Genomic DNA, 19,438 nt, shown 5'->3' on the forward strand with positions numbered 1-19,438 from the left:
ACAAGGGTACAGACAAGAAAGAAAAGGGTCAGAGGACCAACCCGGAGTGATACTCCGGACGGGCGCTTCGACACTCAAGTCAGTATGAGCAGGAGTGCAGAGCAATGTCAGAGCAAAAGCTTAGAGTTTTGATTCTCATATTTCAGGACCCTCACCTTAGTACAAGTGAAGGCTATTTATAGTGATTCTGAGCCACCTGTCTAGGACAGGTGGTAGTTCTGAGCCACTTGTCCAAGATAGGTGGTGGGCTCTGTATGGACCAGGTCTCATACCTAAGGAGGGCAGGTGGAAGTCCCTGATTGGTCCAGGTGTCACACCTAGTAGGGACAGGTGTTGGCCTTCCAACGGTCCTTGTGAGGGCCATGTGCCAGCAGCCAATTGGATGCTGAGTTCGGACCCATCAGTGCTGAGTCCGGATTCCCTCAGTGCTGAGTCCGGACCCCATCAGTTGCCCCCTGGTTCTTCGAGCCATGAGAGTGGCTAGAAGAAGCAAAGAGAAGGTAAAGACAGCGTCTGGCCGGCCTTAAGGCCTCTGGGCAGCTCAGGCCGGACTCAGATTCAGCTAGGAGAAATCGTGGCCGGACAGGAGCCTCCGGGCGCCCTGGCCTGGCCTTGAAGTTTGGCCTGAAGGAGCAAGGCCGGGCAGAAGGCTTTCGGTTATCCAGTATAGCTAATTTTGGACCAGAAGTCTGGCCGGCGAGGCTTCCTGGACGTCATAGCCGGGCGTAATTGGTTCAGGCGGTTCATGCGATCCTGTCCGGCTAAGGCTGTGGACGGCCAGCAGGGCCAGGCGGTTCATGCGATCCTGTCCGGCTAAGGCTGTGGACGGCCAGCCGGGCAGGTCTTTGCCTTCTAGCGCTTTTTGTCGTCTAGCGCTTTTGTCGTCTAGCGAATGCGCCATATCCTGTCCGGACAGCCGGACAGGTCTTTTGTCTCCTAGCGCTTTTGTCGTCTAGCGAATGCGCCATATCCTGTGCGGACAGCCGGACGGGTCTTTTGTCTCCTAGCGCTTTTGTCGTCTAGCGAATGCGCCATATCCTGTCCGGACAGCCGGACAGGTCTTTTGTCTCCTAGCGCTTTTGTCGTCTAGCGAATGCGCCATATCCTGTCCGGACAGCCGGACAGGTCTTTCGTCTCCTAGCGCTTTTGTCGTCTAGCGAATGCGCCATATCCTGTCCGGACAGCCGGACAGGTCTTTTGTCTTCTAGCGCTTTTGTCGTCTAGCGAATGCGCCATATCCTGTCCGGACAGCCGGATAGGTCTTTTGTCTCCTAGCGCTTTTGTCGTCTAGCGAATGCGCCATATCCTGTCAGGACAGCCGGACAGGTCTTTTGTCTTCTAGCGCTTTTGTCGTCTAGCGAATGCGCCATATCCTGTCCGGACAGCCGGACAGGTCTTTTGTCTCCTAGCGCTTTTGTCGTCTAGCGAATGCGCCATATCCTGTCCGGACAGCTGGACAGGTCTTTTGTCTCCTAGCGCTTTTGTCGTCTAGCGAATGGCGGACATGTCTTTTGTCTTCTAGCGCTTTTGTCGTCTAGCGAATGCGCCATATCTTGTCCGGACAGCCGGACAGGTCTTTTGTCTTCTAGCGCTTTTGTCGTCTAGCGAATGCGCCATATCCTGTCCGGACAGCCGGACAGGTCTTTTGTCTTCTAGCGCTTTTGTCGTCTAGCGAATGCGCCATATCCTGTCCGGACAGCCGGACAGGTCTTTTGTCTTCTAGCGCTTTTGTCGTCTAGCGAATGCGCCATATCCTGTCCGGACAGCCGGACAGGTCTTTTGTCTTCTAGCGCTTTGGAACCTGTGCCTTGTATTTAATGCGGACGGCGCATTTAATGCGAGCGGCGCATTTAATGCGGCAGGCGACGTGGCGCACTCCGGATGGGGGGAAAAGGGCGGGATTTTTCCCGCTCTTCCCAGCCTCTCTATATATACTGAAGTTTACTCTTCATTATTTACTTTTCATCTTTTACTCTCCTCCTCTTCTGTTCGGCTATTGTAGACACCCTCATTTTGCTACACTTTAACCGAGAATGTCCTAATATATTGATCCGTGAAATTTCATTGGTAAAGTATGCATCCTCAAATTTTCTGAAAACCGAAATGATAAAGAGATGTACCTGGTGAGATGATTAGATCCGAAAAAATTGAAAAATACCCTGATTGGTGAATTTAGTGTGTTAAATCCATGTGAGAACCCCCTCTATCATTGATTTATATGTTTTAGGTCATTAATATCTTGATCTGACTTTACGGATCATCTATCGGGACAAAATAAGCTAGGGTCACTTCATAGCCCGGACCCTGATTCCATTCCGAGACCCGATTTCCGTAAATCGTTAGATCAATGGCAGATCTTGACCTGGGTCTAACCATCCAAAACCACCTAACCTCTCCTCTCATCCTAACCATCCAAACCTCACCTAACCTCACCTAACCTCTCCTCTCATCCTAACCATCCAAACCTCACCTAACCTCACCTAACCACCTAACCTCACCTAACCTTACCTAACCTCACCTAACCTCACCTAACCTCCTATCCCATTCTCCTATAAATACCCTCTCATCCCACCATCAAAAAGAGAAGAAGAAAAAGAACCCCTCTCTTAGAAAATTCATCCCTCTCCCTCATCTCTTCAAGGGTTCGGCCATCCTTGCCGGATCGGGTGATTTTATACGTTGGGTGATATATATCAAAAGCAGTCATTATCAAGCAAGGAATCATCTTCAAAGAATTAACATCAAAGAAAAATCAAACACAAAGTGGGTTTCCAAAGAGGTAGGCATTTATTTCAATTCTATGTAGGGTCTGTTTTCATACATATCTTTTACTTTAAAAGAAAAACCATGTTAGGAAGCATGTAGGGTCTGTTTTCCCCCTGGTTAGCCTCTGGTTAGACCCTGGTTGCACCCAGGTTCGCTGCTGGTTGCACCCAGGTTCGATGCTGGTTGCACCCTGGTTCCCTACTGATTCGCACCCTGGTTCCCTGCTGGTTGCACCCTGGTTCCCTACTGGTTCGCACCCTGGTTCCCTACTGGTTCGCACCCTGCTTCCCTGCTGGTTGCACCCTGGTTCCCTACTGGTTGCACCCTGGTTCCCTGCTGGTTGCACCCTGGTTCCCTACTGGTTCGCACCCTGGTTCGATATTGGTTCGCACCCTGGTTCCCTGCTGGTTCGCACTCTGGTTAGACCCTGGTTGCACCCAGGTTCGCTGCTGGTTGCACCCAGGTTCCCTGCTGGTTGCACCCTGGTTCCCTGCTGGTTCGCACCCTGGTTCCCTGCTGGTTCGCACCCTGGTGCACCCTGGTCCGCACCCTGGTTTGTACCCTGCTTCCTCCTAGTTAGACCATGGCTAGTCTCGGGTTTGCTCCTAACTTAGACCTGACTCACTTGACCCTAACCATTAACCCAATCCAACCAAGTCATATCCCAACACAATCCGAGTCGCATGTCTGAATCCATTTGGCCAAATCTCATAAGCCCGCCCACTTTGAATTCCGAAAATTCAAACCCTTGATGATTCCTATATGCTCAATTCTTTGATGCAAATTCCCAATTCCAAAATCCCATTGCTAGATCAATGTTTCTGAATCTCAAGTCCAATGCTCAAATACAAACCCGATTCCAGATCCAAATACCAATTCTGTCTTCCAAAATCCAAGCAACCTCCCCAGTGGAACTACGTGTGGCTTGATCCCCATCACGGGGTACGTAGGCAATTTGGCACTCCCAAGTTCAGTCGCACCTTTCTCTATCTTTCCCATTCCCTCACACTATTCATCATCTCGATTCATCTCGTGTCTCTAGGAACCATTGGATTATGGTTTCCGTCGTAAGAACCCTTAGAGCCTAATTTAGGAACAATGGTGTCGTGTCGTGTTGTGTCCTAAGTTTTAGGGAGTCCTAGAGTTAGGAGTCCAGCCTCATCACGGACGCTTGCTATGTATAGCAACCGTGCCATATGTCAAGTTACACTAGTCATCCAGTTTTTTCCTAGGACAAGCCTAGTAAACTAGGATGTAGGCTAACCTGCATTAGTCTAAGGGACAACTTGCATTTAGATAGGATCATATAGCATCTTCGATGAAATCCTAAGATAATAAAATCCTCAACTTGAATTAAATAACTTCTCTTAAAACTGTTGAAACAGTCAATCCCGTCTAGATCGGTGTCCTAGTTGAGTTAGGCATATGTAGCTTAGCTTAAATGCACCGAACTACGTCGACTCTGATCCCAGTGAGGCTTGGGTACGTAGGCAGCTTGGATGTCTGACGGCATACCACCCGCGAGTCGGCACCACAACAAATTGTGGTGTTTTGGATATTAATTTTCTTGTAAATGCTTAATCAAATCATTTAGGGCTTTCCATGAAATTAGAATTCTAGGAGAACTTTCACTTAGAATGAATCCAGACAAATTAATAAATCAAGATACACATCTAGGATTCACATTGAAATTAGATCATAGGATGCATGTCACTTAGTTCGCACATTAACATAGAGTTGAATGAGCCATTTAAAATAAATTTAAAAGAATTAGCTTTTGGAATCGAAGACCGATTATCGGGCAGGAATGGTGCATGTGGCGGATAACTCCCCATACCTTCCATTCTCGTAACCAGGTAGCGAGTCTAGATTTCTGGTTAATTACGGGTCCTAGATCCCACATCTAGGTGGCGACTCTGTCAGTCTCTTTCGTGTGGAATTCGGATTGCCTTAGTGATCCCAAGTTCACAGGAAAGATGAATTCAAATCAATATTAAAATGCACACGCCAATCGCGTGGATACGAGAGACCAAGAGAGAGAGCGCGGCGGCTCGCGCCCCACCCCTCTCGCGGGACAGGGTACCACAGTTTGGCGACTCTGCTGGGGATCACCTAACTTCATTAAAATTCCAAAAGATAATTCATTTGAATTTAATTTAACTGGCTCATAAGAACTCTATCTCTTGTATACTTGTCAGATTAGTTTGTCTTGTTTTATTTTCTCATCACATTTTACTCAAACTTAATCTAACAAAACCTGAAGGCATCATAGATCGCGCGAACTTATTGCACACACTTACCTCACTTGCATCTAAACCCTTGCATCTCACGTGCACACACGTCCTATTTTAGGAACCCGGAGTGTTATCTAGCATGGTTGACTGGGATTTCATCACCTGGTGCCTCTGTGCTAGAGAAGCATTCCACCCTTAGCCTGGTACCTTTATGGTACGTAAACGGATCTCTTGTTCACGTACTGATACGCCGGACACTGGTACAGTATATCGAGCAGGGATTCGCGCTAAGGGAACTCTTGGCCTTACCCCTAGATTAACCCACACATGCATGTAGTATACGAACACATGTGCATCACTGTAGACACCCCATTTTGACCGGACCCAAGTTCGCTATGCTTGGGAGAAACCCTATCCGATCATTTCCGCCATGTTTCGCATTTTTCCGTGAGAGGTTGAGAGAGATTATTCATAAGAATCCAAGCGAGGGAGAATTTGGACCCGTTTGGTGGGCCCGCATTGAACATTTGTTTAAAATTCGAATCAACCGAGGGCCCACATTGTGGGGCCCACGTTGTGGGGCCCGCGTTGTGGGGCCCACATTGTGGGGCCTCAGTAGGGCCTCTTGTGAGGCCTCTTATGAAGAACAATAATGATGGATTCTCCACTAAAGAAACATGATGGGCCCTCCACTAAGAACAATAATGATGGATTCTCCACTAAGAAACATGATGGGCCCTCCACTAAGAAGAATGATGATGGATTCTCCACTAAGAAACATGATGGGCCCTCCACTAAGAAGAATGATGATGGATTCTCCACTAAGAAACATGATGGGCCCTCCACTAAGAAGAATGATGATGGATTCTCCACTAAGAAACATGATGGGCCCTCCACTAAGAAGAATGATGATGGATTCTCCACTAAGAGGGACAACATGATGAGCTCTCCACCAACACATCTCTCTCTCTCTCTTTCTCTCCCTATATATATCTTCCTTCCCATCCATAAAAAAGGGGAGAAAATGAGAGATTTATCTTCCATTATCTTTTTCTCTTCCATTATCTCTTCCAATCACTCCCTCCAATCCCTTTCCCTATATTCTTCTTCCATTATCTCTCCCAATCACCTCCCAATCCTTCCCTCTAAGAGAAAGTGAAGACGGCGGAACGGATCGGCGGCAACATTTTTTTTTGGGGTTTTCTTTGCTAATTGAAAGGGTAAGACAAAGCGTATATCCGAGGATTACTTACCCTAGAGACAAGGAGAGCTAGCAAGGTTGGTATTCCAAAACCCTCTTTCATATATCTTAAACTAGAAGCATGCTAGGATTGAATTTGTGATTTATTTTTATTTTTTCTTATTGTTATTCAAAATATGTTTTTTTCAATCTCTGAGTGTTTTGAACATTAAGAAGTGTAGAAATCTGGAATTTCGAAGAATTTTGACTTCGTTTTGACCGTAATTTGACCTTTTGAACTTTACCCTCAAAGGGGTAAAATTCTAAAGATTGAATTTAAGAAGATGTCAACATAGATCCAAAATCAATGAAAATTTAAACATAACATAATTGTAAGATTTTGAATTAGTACGAATTTCTTTATGAATTCTTGGTTTGATTTAAAGGGTTTAAAAATTCATTTAACTCTAGGGGTATTTTTGGAAAAAACCAATTTTCAAAAACTCTATAATGTTTTCAAAAGTGAAATTTGGATGAGATGCAAATTAAATCTAATCTAATCTCCCGTGAATTTTTCAAGATTTTTGGTTGCTGTTGGATATTTGTTTATGATTTTTTACGTAAAATCATGCATGCTGTATTAAATCTGATAAAAATAGTAAATTGCAATGAAAACTTCTGAAAATATTTGTTTGATAATTACTACTGGAATTACATGTTTTCATAAAGTTTAAACTGATTTGGATTTGATTTACTATGTGTTTCTTTGTTAATTCATAATCTGGATGGATATTTGTAAAATCGTAAATTAATAGTAAATCATTTTTAAAATTTATGAAACTTTTACAGTAATCCTTTCTTATTGTAATACACATACTATAGAAATTTCATATTGTTTTGAATTGATTTGCTATACGTTACTGTGTTAATTCACAATCTGGACAGAAACTTTCAACATTGAAAAACTAATAGCAAACCACATTTAAAATCTATGAAATTTTTATTATAATCTTATATAATTAAGGAGAAGTTACTGTAAAAATTTCATCTTGTTCTGAAAAGATTTGTTATATGTTGATGTGTAAATCTACAATCTGAATTGAAACCTTTTAAAATCCTTGAGTAAATTGAATTAAAATCAAATTGTTTTAAAATTTTCCAGATCATAATATTCCATCACATATTCAATCATTAAATTATCAAAATAGAAACCTTAGGAATCACTGATTTCCTTTGTAAAATCCTGATGCTGTGATTAGTTTGTATGTTTTATTTTCTCATCACATTTACTCAAACTTAATCTAACAAAACCTGAAGGCATCATAGATTGCGCGAACTTATTGCACACACTTACATCACTTGCATCTAAACCCCTGCATCTCACATGCACACACGTCCTATTTTAGGAACCCGGAGTGTTATCTAGCATGGTTGACTGGGATTTCATCACCTGGTGCCTCTGTGCTAGAGAAGCATTCCACCCTTAGCCTAGTACCTTTATGGTACGTAAACGGATCTCTTGTTCACGTACTGATACGCCGGACACTGGTACAGTATATCGAACATGGATTCGCGCTAAGGGAACTCTTGACCTTACCCCTAGATTAACCCACACATGCATGTAGTATACGAACACATGTGCATCACGTGTGTGAGCCTAGTTTAGGATATCCTACCCATTTGTGTCTAGATTAGGCCGTAGTCCATCTTCCAATGGCTACGATCGGTCCTAGGTACACAAACAAAGTCATGAGTCGAGATCCTTTCTCCACTCCGCTAGATTAGGGTTAGGGTTGATGCCTTCAGGTAACACTGATAAAATGTGTGAAGATTAAAAAACTTTTCCTTTGGGGTTAGGATGTAAATCCCATTCATTTCCAAAGATCTCATAGGATTAGTCATTCATGATCCATCCGTTGAAAGCAATCTTATGCTATCTCATCTCATCTTGATCACAGATTTTCAATCTTCTATTATATGATTCGATCGCGTTTCCATATCTTTTAGAGAGTCTTTTGACTCATCTGTCTTTAGCTGTTGTCAGTGGAGTCTTTGACTCGTGTTTTCTTTTCCTTTAGAGAGTCTTTGACTCATATATCCTTTAGTTGGTGTTAGTGGAGTCTTTGACTCGTGTTTTCATCTCTTTTAGAGAGTCTTTGACTCATTTATCCTTTAGTTGGTGTTAGTGGAGTCTTTGACTCGTGTTTCTTTTCTTTTAGAGAGTCTTTGACTCATTTATCTTTTAGTTGGTATTGTTGGAGTCTTTGACTCGTGTTTCCATTTCTTTTCGAGAGTCTTTGACTCACTTCGTTTTCTTAGTTGGTATCATTAGAGAGTCTTTGACTCATTTGTTCTTTTGTGATATTACCAGGGAGTCTTTGACTCGTTGGTTCTTCCGTTGGTGTTATTTGGGAGTCTTTGACTCATTCCTCCTTTAAGTTGTAGTATTAGAGAGCCTGTGGCTCATTTGTCTTCTTGAGTGCTGTTAGTAAGGAGTTTCTCCATAGTCTTGTTGTCATTTCTTCTTCTTTGGAGACTAGCCCAGTCTCATTATAGCTTTGCTTTTTGAGATCATAGATCATTTTTGTTGTCATCGATAGTCTAGTTTGCCTTGTTTAGGGGTTTCCCCTATTTGCCCTAAGGTTTGGTCCTAGGGTTTTGCTTTGTGTTTTCCCTTAGGTCTTTGACCAAAAGGGTGAAAACTCTTTACTTTAAAAACTTTTGAAAAACTTTAAAAATATGAAAAACAACTGAAAAACCTTAAAAAGCCTAAAGTGTTGAGTGTTTTAGAATCAGTAATTAGGAGAGTTTGTTTCGAACTACGTTGGCTTGATCCTCTTCCACGAGGTACGTAGTGCAGCTTGGGATCCACATCCCAAGTCCAGCCAAACCTTTAAAAATAAAAATTTTAAATCTTTCAAAGTTACAAAAATATTCAAACCATTTTCAAAAAGATCTTCCTCTAGAGTTAGGAGTATGTCCTAGCTGTTTAGGTTGTGTTCTAGAGTTAGGAGTTTGTCTTGATTTGTATTGATATGGTATGTCCTGTCGTGTGAGTGTCCCTAGAGTTAGGAGGCCTCGAGTCGATCGGTTAGACATTTAGTCGAACCGATGGCTAGACTAGGCATATAGTCATCCCGTGGTTTTCATTAGGTTGCACGGCCTAGTTACACATAGGATTGTAGGAACCACCTGCATTAGCTTAAGGCTAATCAATCTGCATTTAGTTAGGGCATATAGGATGTCCTAAAATCCACCATTCATTGGAATTTAAATAATAGTTCAAGAAGCTTTAATAACTAGTCCGGTCTTTTAGATCGAGTCTAGGATAGAGGTCTAGGTGTCTTAGGCATCATAATTTTGAATAGGGCATCGAACTACGTGGGCTCCGATTCTTCCCGAGGCCGGGATACGTAGTGCAGCTAGGATGGATGGCCATTCTGGTCCGAGTCCAGTCTTGCATTAGAGTTAGGCATGTCACCCATAACCTAGCTTTGCTTAGGTGGCACATTTTCATTTTATGTGTTTATTTCTTCATTCTCAGGAAATGCATGCTTAGGTAGACGATTCCTGAGGATTGTTCCCATTTCATATGATTTTTACCCAAACTTCTTTGGAGTTAATGAAAATGGCATAAGAGACCAGGTGCTTGCACTTGGGCGAATTGGGGGCGCCTAATCCCTTCCCCATTCGTCATCAGGCACGAACCCTATTTTATATCTCTGGTTATCCGTTGCAACAGAGCATAGTATGGGATCCTTGGCCCACTTTCCTTGGATGGCGACTCTGAGTTCTTTTTAGGTACATCTCGGTTTCGAGCCCTGGCTCCTGATCAGGATGTATCTCATTCGTTTTGTATCGCCACTCGTGCTATGCTGTGAGGGTGGCATCCGTTTCGAGAGTTCCTTGGCAGAGCTCTCCTTCACATTGTGGATGATCCAGAGGACGGTGCAGGGGCCTGTCTCCTCACCTCATCGTATCCTCAGGATCGGGGTCCACAGGCTGGCGACTCTGCTGGGGAGTTCTTGAAACATTGCCTAACTCTTTAAAAATGCCATTTTTATTAACTTTGGAGAAATTTGAGCTAAAATCATTTTAAATGGGAACTCTATCGTTAGAATCCAGGGGCACCAGGTAGGTGCGTATGCTACGTTCGTCTTCTTGGTCTCAAAAGGACTTCCTTCTATGTTCCTGCCAGGATTCAGCGTCAGTATGGAGGGGAGCAATCCATTGTGCCTCCTCTTCGTCATTTCTATCCACCATGAGGATTTTTGGATCAAGATTGTCATTTCTTTTATTGAGTCAAAACTTGTAAATTTGATTCCATTATAGATGAAAATTCAAAAAAATTTTACTTGACATGTTATAAACAGTCAGTGATTCAGGGTTTTCAGCGATTGCTGTCAGTATAATCAATACAAAGGATGTTTGTTTTTTCTTTTGTCTCTATTGGTACAAACTATCTTATTTGTCAATCATGTAACCTAGTTTGTTAACTTCCAATCAGGATTCTGAAAGATAGCAACCATCGCTCCCAAAAAAGACTTTCAAGCTAAGCCCACCTGGTCGAGACCTACCCCAGTGTCTAGACTCGTTCGCCACTTTGATTCCTCTGTGTCATCTTCAGTTCGTTTACCTTCTTCACCAGAGTCTTCAAATTTATTTGAAGTAAATCAAATGGCAGACACAACTGAACTTTTAATGAGCATGCAAGAGATGATGAAAAACCTCACCAGAGATATGGCGGGAATGAAAGAAGAAATGGCAAACATGAAAACACAGATAAGTGATAAGACTTCCACGTCTAGGCCCGTACTTCAACCTTCTCATGTTCCAGCTCCGGAGTCGCATAGACCCGTTATCCAGTCTTTCGAGGTGGATTTAGATGATGGTCAGTATGCTGCAGAGTATTGTGCTCCAGAGGTTGATAAAGAAAAAGAAAAAATTGAAAAATTTGAGAAGGAAATGTCTGAGAAATTCAGCAAGATGGCTCATGAGATGGAGCAGATGAGAGTCCAGGGACCCAAGAAATTTGACGTCTCTGAATTAATACTGTCTTCAACAGTTTCTTTACCGCCCAACTTCAAAGCTCCTGATTATGACAAATATGACGGAACCGGGTGTCCGCGTAACCACATGAGGTGGTTTATCATTTTGTCCCAGCAGTATGGTCTGAGCCGTGAGCAGATGGCCCAGTTGTTCCCGATTTCTTTGATTGGGATCGCAAAGAAGTGGTTTCTAAGGCTAAAGCCCGAGGAGGTGAGAACCCTGGAAGATATTTCGGAGAAACTAATAGAGCAATTCTCAATGGAAGAGGGTATTGAGGTCACGAAGAGAGACCTAAAACAGCTAAAGCAAGGTCCTCAAGAGACCTTCACTTTCTTTATCAGGCGCTGGAGACGCAAATCTGCTCAGCTAAGCCAGAAAATGACTGAATCAGAGCAGATAAAGCTGGTTCTGAAGAGTTTGTCTCCCATGTATTTTCATTTTCTCGCTCCTCAGCATTACCCGAGCTTTGACCATTTAATCAAGACGGGTACTCAGACAGAAGATGCCATAGCAAAAGGCTTGAGAGCCAAGGTTTCTTCTGAAATCCGAGACGGGAAAAGACCAATGGTCCAGTCCAAAGAAATTCATGCTGTCAGTTATACCAGGCCTGTGGCCAGAGTTGCTGCAGAGGCTGCAAAAGCGCCAAGGAGAGTTGCATATGACAGAAAGTTTGATCCTCTTCCATATCCGATAATAATGATATTCAAAAGGCTCATGAAAGATAGGAAGATCCGGCTCCCGGATATCAAACCTCCACCCAATCCCTTACCCGCATTCTGGAAGATGGATCAATACTGTGAATATCACAGAGGTCCAGGGCATTTGACCGAGAATTGTTTGGCCTTGAAGCATGCTATCCAGAACATGATTGACAAAAATGAGCTGGCAGTGGAGAGACCAAACGTTACTCAAAACCCACTTCCTAATCATCATACCATGCCTCCTCCTGCTACCAATGCAATTTTTACTGATGAACCTCTGCTCGATCCATCAACCCTCATTTGTGCCATTACCACAGAAAAAACCTATGTAATGAAGTTTGACAAGGAAGATTTCGAAGCAGTAGAAAAGAAAGATCATTATGTAATTTCCTTTGATGACGATGAGTTGGCTGAATCGTCTTCATCTCAGTTTGGTACATTTCAGATTGACAGTGCTGGAAATAGAAGGACAGCTCCTTATGTCTTAAGGGCTGAGGACTTTGAAGAAGATGAGTTATTGTTGTTGGATAACCATTGTGACGAGATGCGTCATATGACCCGTGGTGGGCGTGTATTCAAGCCTCAAGAATTGTGTGTTGAAAATCCTGCAGAGGTTGCGCGAAATACTGAAAACCAGAGACAGAATAAGGTCAGTAAGGTCAGCGCCGATGAAGAAGAAGAGAGCTTGTTAAAGCAGTTGAAAAAGACTCAGGCCAATATTTCCGTATGGGGTTTACTCATGGCCTCATCTAAGCACAGAAAATTAGTCCTTCAAGAGCTTAACTCAGCACAAGTCTCTGTAGACACTACTCCGGATGAGCTGGTAAGCTTGGTTGCCATGACAAGAGTGTCTAAGACTTTATCTTTCACTGACGACGATCTGCCTTCTGAGGGCCGAGACCACACCAAATCTCTGAAAATCACAGTACTTTGCAACAAGAAGAGAGTACCAGAGGTGTTAGTTGATAATGGCTCTGCTTTGAATGTATGCCCGTTGAGTACTGCAACAACTCTTGGATTTGGTCCTGCGGATTTCATCCCATCTGAACAGGGTATTCTGGCGTACGATGGCACTCGCCGAGATGTGATCGGAACTCTGGTCACCGAAATACAGATCGGAGGAGAAGACTTTGAGATAGAGTTCCAGGTTTTGGACATCAAAGCCTCATTTTTGTTGTTACTCGGCCGCCCTTGGTTGCACAAGTTTGGGGTTGTTCCATCCTCTCTTCACCAAAAGCTAAAGTTTCTTCGCAAAAACGGAGTGGTAACTGTGAAGGGGGACCCAGACCTGGAAGTAGGGCTGATTACTCAGGACCTGACTATGGAGAAAGCTGAGGATGTTAGTTTGACTGGATTCTCATTAGAGGTGGCTGCCATTACCTTTAAAGAAGCTATGAATGAGGAAATTTGTTTCCTGACCAGTACAAACGCAAATGTCGTCAGGATGATTCGTCGACAAGGATATATGCCAGGTGCAGGGCTAGGTAGACACCATCAGGGTTTGACTGAGTTCCCTGAATTCGAATCCTTCAATAATCTATTTGGGCTGGGGTACAAGCCTTCAAAGAAGGAAGTTAAAGAAATGAAGCTGCTGATGATGAAATGGGCTGAATGTCGCCGCAGGGGGTTAGAATTACCAATGGCACCGATTAATTTGACGATGAATGGCCGTTTTCGAAGAGAGGGTGCAGATGTCCCTTTCTGTGGCTTTGCCGAAACTTGGTTAGATGAGAATTCAGGACAGAGGTTGCCAGGATTTGAAATTTTCTTTGATCTGCAGTTAGAAGACAAGCAGACCGATGTGCAGACAGAAGTTGAATCAGAAGCTGATTGGGCAGAACATGTAGAGCCGAGCCTTCTGAGTTCACTGTTTCTCGAAGATTCACAAACTATTGCCGTAATTGATCGGAGGGCCTCGATTCTGAACCCTACTCATTTAATCACCCCGGCAGAGGAACCATTGACCAACTGGACCTTTCAAGTCATACCTCAGGTTACTTTCCTAAACAGTCATGTCCCTCCAAAAGAGTCAGTTGTCCATAAATACACGTCAGTCTTTGGGTCTAATTCAGAGTCTGTTTATTCTAACAATTCTGTTAATGCAGGTACTGTAAATGTCGAGTCTCCTAAGGTCGATGATGATTCCTCTTCTTCCAGCGGAATCAAGTCAGATGCTACTTCTATCGTTGATTCAGAGTTAATTGACATAAATGTCAATATGTTCGTTGAGTCTGTAAATTTTTTTCAAGCGTCTATTGTAAAGCCCGATGTGGGTAATTTTTCATTTGATGTACCTGATTCAGCATTAAATGAAATAAAGCATCCTTTCTCTGAGTACAATCCAGTCTCTACTTTTATTTCTAATGTTTCTGCTTCAGAATCTGATAAACTTAATAATAACAATCAAGACTCCCCCTCTGATGAGGATACCGACGACACTCCTCCTGAAATCAAATACATGATTCAACAGGATGAGAGTCGCCGAGCAAAACCACTCGAAGAGGAAATTGAAACCATGAATATAGGTGACGAAACCTTGATTCAGGAGATTCGAATTGGCAAAACTTTATCTCCTGAAGAACGCGAGGAATTAATCGCCTTATTTAAAGAGTTCAAGGAAGTTTTTGCTTGGTCATATGATGACATGCCAGGGTTAAGTGAAGAAATTGTTCAACATCGCTTACCCTTAATCCCTGGTGTTAAGCCAAAGAAGCAAAAGCTCCGAAAACTCAAAACTGAATGGGAGATGAAAGTTTATGAAGAAGTTAAGAAACTGTTGGAGGTAAAATTCATTCAAGTAGTTGAATACCCAGAATGGCTTGCAAACATTGTACCGGTGCCCAAAAAGGACGGAAAAGTTCGAATGTGTGTCGATTTTCGAGACCTGAACAAGGCAAGTCCTAAGGATGACTTTCCTCTTCCCAATATTGATCTCCTGGTTGATAATACAGCTGGTCATGCTCTTCTATCCTTTATGGATGGGTTCTCAGGCTACAATCAGATTAAGATGGCTCCCGAGGACATGATGAAGACAGCGTTCATTACTCAATGGGGTACATACTGCTACAGGGTGATGCCGTTTGGATTGAAAAATGCGGGTGCTACGTATCAGAGGGCTGCTACAACTCTTTTACATGATATGATCCATAAAGAGGTCGAGGTATATGTTGATGACATGATTGTGAAAGGCAAGACTCGACCTGAGCACACTGTTGCCCTGAGAAGGTTCTTTGAGCGGATCAGGAAGTATCAGCTTCGCCTAAATCCGAGTAAGTGCGTCTTTGGTGTTACATCAGGAAAGCTCTTAGGGTTTATGGTCAGTGAAAGAGGGATTGAAGTAGACCCGCAAAAGATTAAGGCAATTCAAGAAATGCAGCCGCCGAAGACAGAAAGGCAGATCCGAGGTTTCCTTGGCAAAGTTCAGTATCTGAGACGGTTCATATCACATCTGACGATGACGTGTGAACCCATTTTCAAGCTTCTGAAAAAGAATTCCTCGAAGAAGTGGAATGAAGAATGTCAGGAGGCATTTGAAAAGGTTAAGCAGTGCCTATCCTTGCCCCCTGTTCTATCGCCAGTCACTCCAGGCCAGCCATTATTGTTGTACTTGTCTATCACAGATACAGCGATGGGTTGCATGCTTGCTCAGCAAGATTCAGAGTCTAAACGGGAGAAGCCCATTTACTACATCAGTAAGAAGATGCTGGAATACGAATTAAAGTACACAGTTTTGGAAAAGACGTGTCTAGCATTAGTTTGGGCTACCCAGAGGCTTAGACATTATTTGCTTTCAAGCAAGATCTTTTTGCTTTCGCGGATGGATCCGCTAAAATACTTGTTTGAGAAACCCGCCCTTACAGGACGAACCGCAAGATGGTTGTTGTTATTGTCTGAGTTTGACATCACTTATGTCACTCAGAAATCAATTAAAGGGCGTGTCGTTGCTGAACAGTTGGCTGATGCACCCATTGAAGAGAACGCTTTTCTGAAGGCAGACTTCCCTGACGAAGAGATCATGGATATTAAAGAAGAAGCTTCGAATACTAAGTGGCTTATGTATTTTGATGGAGCTGTAAACAGTCGAGGACAAGGAGTAGGAGCTGTACTTATATCCCCTCGGAAAGAATATATTCCTGTCTCTATCAAGTTGCAGTTTGAGTGCACCAACAATATGGCTGAGTATGAAGCTTGCATCGCCGGGTTAGAGGCAGCCTTAGCTTTGGAGATTCAGGATATTGATGTGTTTGGGGATTCTATTTTGATCATTTGCCAAATTAATGGGCAATGGAAAACTCGAGAAGATAAATTGATCCCTTATAACACTTATTTGGAATCTTTGGTCAGAAAGTTCAAGAACATTACGTTCACTCACTTGTCAAGGACCAGAAATCATTTTGCTGACGCTTTGGCTACTTTGGCCTCGATGTTAGACATTTCTGTATCAATGGAGGTTCAGCCGCTAGTTGTCAGACTTCAGTGGGCTCCTTCGCATGTGAATGCTATAGAGATCTCAGCCAGGTGTCCAGATGGGAAGCCTTGGTATACAGATGTCAGAAATCTTATTGCTGGTAAAGGACATCCCCCAGAAGCTTCAAGCAAAGAGAGGAAGACGCTTCAGAAGTTGGCTGCCAACTTTATTATTTGCGGAGAAGAGCTGTACAGAAGGTCATTTGATGGTATACAGCTTCTTTGTGTTGATGAAGATAAAGCTGCAGAGCTTATTGAGCAGACCCATGAAGGAGTTTGTGGACCTCACATGAATGGAAAAATGTTGTCAAGAAAGATTTTGAGACTCGGATTCTATTGGCCCACAATGGAAACAGATTGCTTCGCATTTGTGAAGAAATGCCATAAGTGTCAAGTCTATGCAAATCTTATTCACGTTCCTCCTTCGGTGTTGCACTCTATGACTTCTCCATGGCCATTTTCAGTATGGGGAATTGATATAATTGGGAAAGTTTATCCAAAGTCTTCGAGCGGTCATGAGTACATTCTGGTCGCAATTGATTATTTTACAAAATGGATTGAAGCCGCTTCGTATGCTTCCATTACTTCGAGCACAGTTGCGAAGTTCATTCGTGCCAATATTATTTGCAGATATGGAGTGCCTCACGAGCTGATTTCAGATAATGGGTCGCATTTCAAGAAAGAGGTGTTACACCTGTGTGAAGAATTCAAGATTAAACATCACAAGTCATCTCCTTACAGACCTCAAACAAATGGGGCTGTAGAGGCGGCAAATAAGAATGTCAAAATCATTATCAGTAAGATGACTGAGACCTATAAAGATTGGTCGAATAAGCTTCCATATGCCTTATGGGCTTATCGGACATCAATCAGATCTTCAACAGGTGTAACTCCGTATTCTTTGGTGTATGGAATGGAGGCAGTCCTCCCTGTTGAGCTTAGAATTTCCTCTTTGAGAGTGATGATGGAAGCTGACTTACCAGAGTCTGATTGGGCTAGAGCCAGGTATGATGAGCTGCAGATGATAGATGAGAAGAGATTGAGAGCCTTGTACCATATTCAAGGATATCAGAGGCGGATTGAGAGAGCTTTCAACAAGAAAGTCCGTGTTCGAGATTTGAAGCCTGGAGATCTTGTTTTGAAGTCTTACAGAGCACCGGTATTTGATCCCCGAGGGAAATTCAGGCCAAACTGGTCTGGTCCTTACATCGTCGATGAAGTCCTGCCTGGAAAAGCCGTAAGACTCCTCAACGAAAATGGAGAAAAATTAAATGAACCTACAAACCTGGATCAGTTAAAGAAGTACTATGCTTAAATACACTAAGAGGCCGTCTTTGATTGATCTGAGCTTTGAGCCAAACAGCCTAAATATTTTAAACCGTTTTGCAAACCCTTTGGGCTTATAAAATAATTTGTTTCTTTGATAAACCCAAACCAGGGGCATTTTTTTTATATATATAAAAAAAAAAAAAAAAAAAGTAGTTTGAACTACGTTAGGACCTGATCCTCCATTTTGGGGTACGTAGGTAGTCTGGCTAGACCAGATTCGGTCCAAATCCTTAGAACCTTAGATATTCAGCCTACCTGAAAGTCCTCCTGATGTATTTAGGCCCAGGTTTGTAAAAAAAAAAAAAGAAAAAAAAAAGAAAAAAGAAAAAAAAGAAAAGAAAAGAATGATGGAGTCTTAAATCCGCTAAGCTGAAAACCTGAAAGGGCAGTTTAGGCAAAAATCAGGGTATTGAGCCTGCTGGATGGAAAATCTGCAAGGGCAGACAGTCCAGGCAAAAATTAAGGCATGCGGTCCGCTAAATCGAAAACCCAAAAGGGCGATTTGGTCACGGCAAGACTTCATGAAGGACAGAGCTATCTGAAAGCCAGTTAATAAGTGCCATCAGAGCTTCTTTGGTTACTCTTTGAGTCAGGAGATTGAAACTAAGTAATCTGAAGGGATAATAACCATGATGGAGATCTTGAAAAGAGGTTGAAACATCTTTAAACATGATATTTAAAATAAATAAAAAAAAAAAAACTCTAAAGAGTGGTGGACTTTAACCATTTTTGAAAAAAAAATAAAAATGTTTATCAATTTAAGAAGCAGATTCATTCTCTTTTAAAGTCTTGTTTAAAACTCGTCAAAGTCTTTGGTCATTGTCTGTCAAACTCAGTTTGTTGTCGAATCAAAGTCAATTTCCAGAGTCCTGTTTAGTCAGTATTCTTCCCAAAGCCGGGGTGATAAAGACTTAGAGACTCAGAGAAGTAGAAAATTTGCAGTTCATGTGGATAATGTAAAGCAGAGCAGTGTTCAGAGATCGACAAGCTTTTAGCTCAGTTCCGGTATCAGCAGATGGCAGAGATGAGAAAATTTTGAGCATAACAAGTTTCTGGTGCCTATGAAAAACCTTGTAAACCCAGGTGTTTATCAGAAAAAATTTGTTGTAATCTCAAATGTTCAGCCTTTGGCCCATTCCTTTTTTTGTTGCTCTCTAATGAATTTTTTCATGGAAGTAATCATACTAGGGGCATCTTTTATGACTTATGTCATAAAAGATGTCAAGTAATCATTGAGATTTGAAATAAATTTTTGTATAAAATAGAGACTAGAGAAGTTCGAACACTCTTTATATTGAGCTTCTTAGTCAGGGTATTTTCCTTTGGAGTTGAATTTCTTTGAAAAATCTTTATCCCAGTGGAGTCTAGAATTCACTCCAGAGATTTTTAAATTTCAGTAAAATGCTTTGCGTTTAAAAAAAAAAAAAAAAAAAAAAAAAAAAAAAAGGGTTTGACCTTCAAAAATTCTTTCAAGATACTCGAATTTTGAAAGATTTTTAATAAAGATAGAAATTAGCAGATTCCGTGTTTCATGATCTGGTCTTTCTTCTTTTGTTCTGAGGAGTTTCTTAATAAAGATAGAGGTTACCAGAATATGTGTTACATGGTCTGGTCTTTTCTTCAAAGTGTTTTGAAGAGTGTTTTAATAGAATAAGAAATCATCGGATTTAGTGTTGCACTATCTGGTGGTTCCTTTAACATGTTTTCAAAGA

General features: G+C 42.3%; 1 protein-coding gene across 2 annotated transcripts; it reads left to right on the forward strand.

The window, feature by feature from the left end:
* Positions 1–2,185: 2,185 nt before the first annotated feature.
* On the forward strand, positions 2,186–14,270 carry LOC143859335 (uncharacterized). Of its 2 annotated transcripts, none has more exons than XM_077370057.1 (3): positions 2,186–2,779; positions 10,688–13,923; positions 14,036–14,270. In XM_077370057.1, the coding sequence occupies exons 2-3, from the start codon at positions 10,858–10,860 to the stop codon at positions 14,042–14,044; spliced, it is 3,075 nt and encodes a 1,024-aa protein (XP_077226172.1). In that variant the 5' UTR covers positions 2,186–2,779; positions 10,688–10,857; the 3' UTR covers positions 14,045–14,270. The 2 variants fall into 2 exon arrangements, with proteins under 2 accessions (XP_077226172.1, XP_077226171.1); XM_077370056.1 differs by lacking the exon at positions 2,186–2,779 and adding an exon at positions 5,780–6,278.
* Positions 14,271–19,438: the final 5,168 nt, after the last annotated feature.

The sequence above is a fragment of the Tasmannia lanceolata genome, unplaced genomic scaffold, assembly GCF_043159265.1.
Source record: "Tasmannia lanceolata isolate RefF3 unplaced genomic scaffold, GAP_Taslan_0.1 ptg000029l, whole genome shotgun sequence".
Classification (NCBI taxonomy): domain Eukaryota; kingdom Viridiplantae; phylum Streptophyta; class Magnoliopsida; order Canellales; family Winteraceae; genus Tasmannia; species Tasmannia lanceolata.